This window comes from Cebus imitator, unplaced genomic scaffold (assembly GCF_001604975.1).
Source record: "Cebus imitator isolate Cc_AM_T3 unplaced genomic scaffold, Cebus_imitator-1.0 Scaffold134, whole genome shotgun sequence".
Lineage (NCBI taxonomy): Eukaryota > Metazoa > Chordata > Mammalia > Primates > Cebidae > Cebus > Cebus imitator.
The window spans coordinates 1,793,640-1,796,517 of NW_016107449.1; the positions used below are offsets into that span (position 1 = coordinate 1,793,640).

Below are 2,878 nucleotides of genomic sequence, written 5' to 3' on the forward strand. Positions count from 1 at the left end.
TTTCTTTCTTTCTTTCTTTCTTTCTTTCTTTCTTTCTTTCTTTCTTTTTTCCTTCTTTCTTTCTCTTTCTCTCTCTTTCTTTCTTTCTGAAATTTCTGTTTAAGGGCCTGAGGAATCATGCCTTAAAAACCATAAAATCTCATCAAAAAGGTACTTTCTGACCTAGCACATTGTGACTCGCTTTTCCAACTGACTGGCATGGCATCACCTGACAGATAGAAGATCCCCTTAGCATTCCTTTCTACTTACTCCATGTTTTAGACAAAGCTTAACTTTTTCTACCAATTTCCAACTAAAGAATCCCTAAACACACCTATAACTTGTAAGCCCATGCCTTCAGATGTCTCACCTTTTTGGGCCAAACCAATATATACCTTCCATGTATTGATTTATAATTTTACCTGCAACTCCTGGCTTGGCATGTATCAGACCAACCTGTAACCTGACCACCTCAGGCACACTTTCTCAGGACCTTGAGACTCTGTTTCCCTGCCTTAGTCACTCATATGAGTCAGAATAAACCTCTTTAAACATTTTGGCAGAACTTGGTGTTTCCATTGTCAAGATGAAGGGTGTCCTGATGTCTGATCTCAGCCAGAAGCCCCTGGGTATCTCAGGCTGCCACTTACAGTAGATCCGGCTCCACTATTAGGTTGGCTCCTCCAGAAGCTGACTTTGAGACAAAAATTCAAGCACAAGTGGCTTATTTAGAAGTGATTCCAGAAAGGCAGTTGGAAATGGTAAGGGGCAGACGCAGCGTGGATAGCGAGGCTGGCAATATGGGTAGCTACAGCTCAGTCTCGAAGAGTGCTCCTCAGGGCCTGGGTGGAACACAACTGTACAACTTGGTGTTCTATCCATGGGACAAGAGCCCAGGATGTGTATCCTCCAACTGCTATCATTGGCTGAGGGCTCCTCTCATGGGTATTACTCACTGGCAGTCCAGCCTGCCCCTCACTGGCAGAGAAAGCCCTCAGGCAGAGAAGCTCAGAAGGTTGCAGTCGGCTCTGTCAGAGAAGAGCCCTCAAGGAGAGTTGTCATGCAGGTGGCCTCAGAGCTTCACCATCCCCCTCTCATGTGTCTAAGTTAGAACCTGACTCTGTGTTACTACTGGCTATTACACAATATTGTCTCCTGGCCTCACCCTGCACACTGGTGCTGCTGTCTACACATCAGGACTTCAGAAAGTACCTCTGTGTGGCCAGGTTATCCCTTCATCACCTCAGTCCACTCTCCATACACATGCGTGCACACACATGCACACGTGTGCACACTGTAGTGGCCAGCCTCCCGAATGGTCTCCAATGATCCTAATCTCCTATTTTTATGTCCTTGTATAGTCCACACTGAGCCAGGGCTGTTCTGGATTGAGCCTAGGTCACAACACATATGATAGCTTCCATTTTGGTCTCTGGGAACACTGTGTCTGGAGCAAGTCAACCGGGACACCAAGCTCACATGCAATCTTGTGGAGAAGCCATGTGGAGAACAGAGACCTCCGTCAATAGCCGCTGCCAACCTGCAGCCATGGGAGTGAGCTACTTTGGAGGGGATTCTCCAGAGTCCATCAAACCTTCAAATAATGGCACAGAGTCAATATTGGAGTGTAACCTGATGAAAGGTGACAACCAGAACCGCCCAGCCAGGCCACCCAGAGATGCGTGACTCACAGACACCATGAGACATATAAATAATTTGCTTGTGCTGTTAGGTGACCAGGCAATTTGTCATGCAGCATTAACTCACTGATACATCTAATTGTGAGCACACACTTATGCATAGGCATGCACACACACACACACACATATGCAGTCTTCTCTCCCTACACCATTAACTTTTCTGCCTCAACTCAAAACCAATGAAAATCTCCAAATGATCCTACTGTCTCTCTGGTTGGATCTGTTTAAAAGTAGATGTTTCTAAGCCAACAGGATGTGTCTTCCCAAAAGTCCTGGGAAGGGAGATTTCTACAGAAATCCATGGACGGAAACTCCCAAGACAGCCAGACTCTCAGAGCCTTACAGAAAGTGCCCAGCATGATTGAAGCAATTGAGGGCTGGGTTCTCTGGTTATCTAGAAAGAGCTGTCAGTGAAAGGTAATTCGTACTCAGGGTTGGGTGAGGTGTAGAAACAGCTTCCATTTATTGGTAGCAGATTATCCCAGCTAGTAGGTGAAGTATCCAGCTAGAATAGGCTGTGCAATGCTGTCAAAACACACCAAAATTTTCAACATCAGCCCACGAAGAACACAAAGCAAAAAGGCCAAACAAATGAGATCAATGGGTTAACTGTGTTGTTCCAGTTCTTACAAGTGTCTTTTCTTCCTCTTTAAAATGGAAATGAGCATGGCAGAACACTCTGGAAGATCCCTACATATCTTTGCAGTGTTTCTTCAGCATGGTGAGTTCAAATTTCCATGGTTTGGATGCAACAATAAAGGTACAAAAAACCATCTGAAAGAGACAAAAAAAAATTAGTCAGCTTCTATTTTAAAAAGAAGAAACAAAAGCAGAAATTCCTATTTCCAGGTAGGAGTTAGATTCAGCAGGGCTAAGAGGCTGTCTGAGTCAGCCACGCTCCACCAGACAACAGAGGATCCAATTTCTACAAAGAGAATAAAATATCTAGGAATACAACTAACAAAGGATGTGAAGGACCTCTTCAAGGAGAACTACAAACTACTGCTCAGGGAAATAAGAGAGAACACAAACAGATGAAAAAACATTCTATGATCATATTTAGGAAGAATCAACATTGTGAAAATGGCCATACTGCCCAAAGTAATGTATAAATTCAGTGCTATCTCCATCAAGCTACCATTGACCTTCTTCACAGAACTGGACAAAAAACCACCTTAAACTTCATATGCAACCAAAAA

The 2,878-nt window shown here is 44.1% G+C and overlaps 1 protein-coding gene across 1 annotated transcript in view; it reads right to left on the minus strand.

The window, feature by feature from the left end:
• Positions 1–1,797: 1,797 nt before the first annotated feature.
• Positions 1,798–2,878, minus strand: part of LOC108313156 (cystatin-13-like) — a 24,323-nt gene continuing 23,242 nt past the window's right edge. Inside the window, exon 3 of the mRNA XM_017541457.2 lies at positions 1,798–2,453. Coding sequence (XP_017396946.1) covers positions 2,370–2,453 — 84 coding nt within the window. The 3' untranslated portion in view covers positions 1,798–2,369. The remainder of the gene's footprint in view (positions 2,454–2,878) is intronic.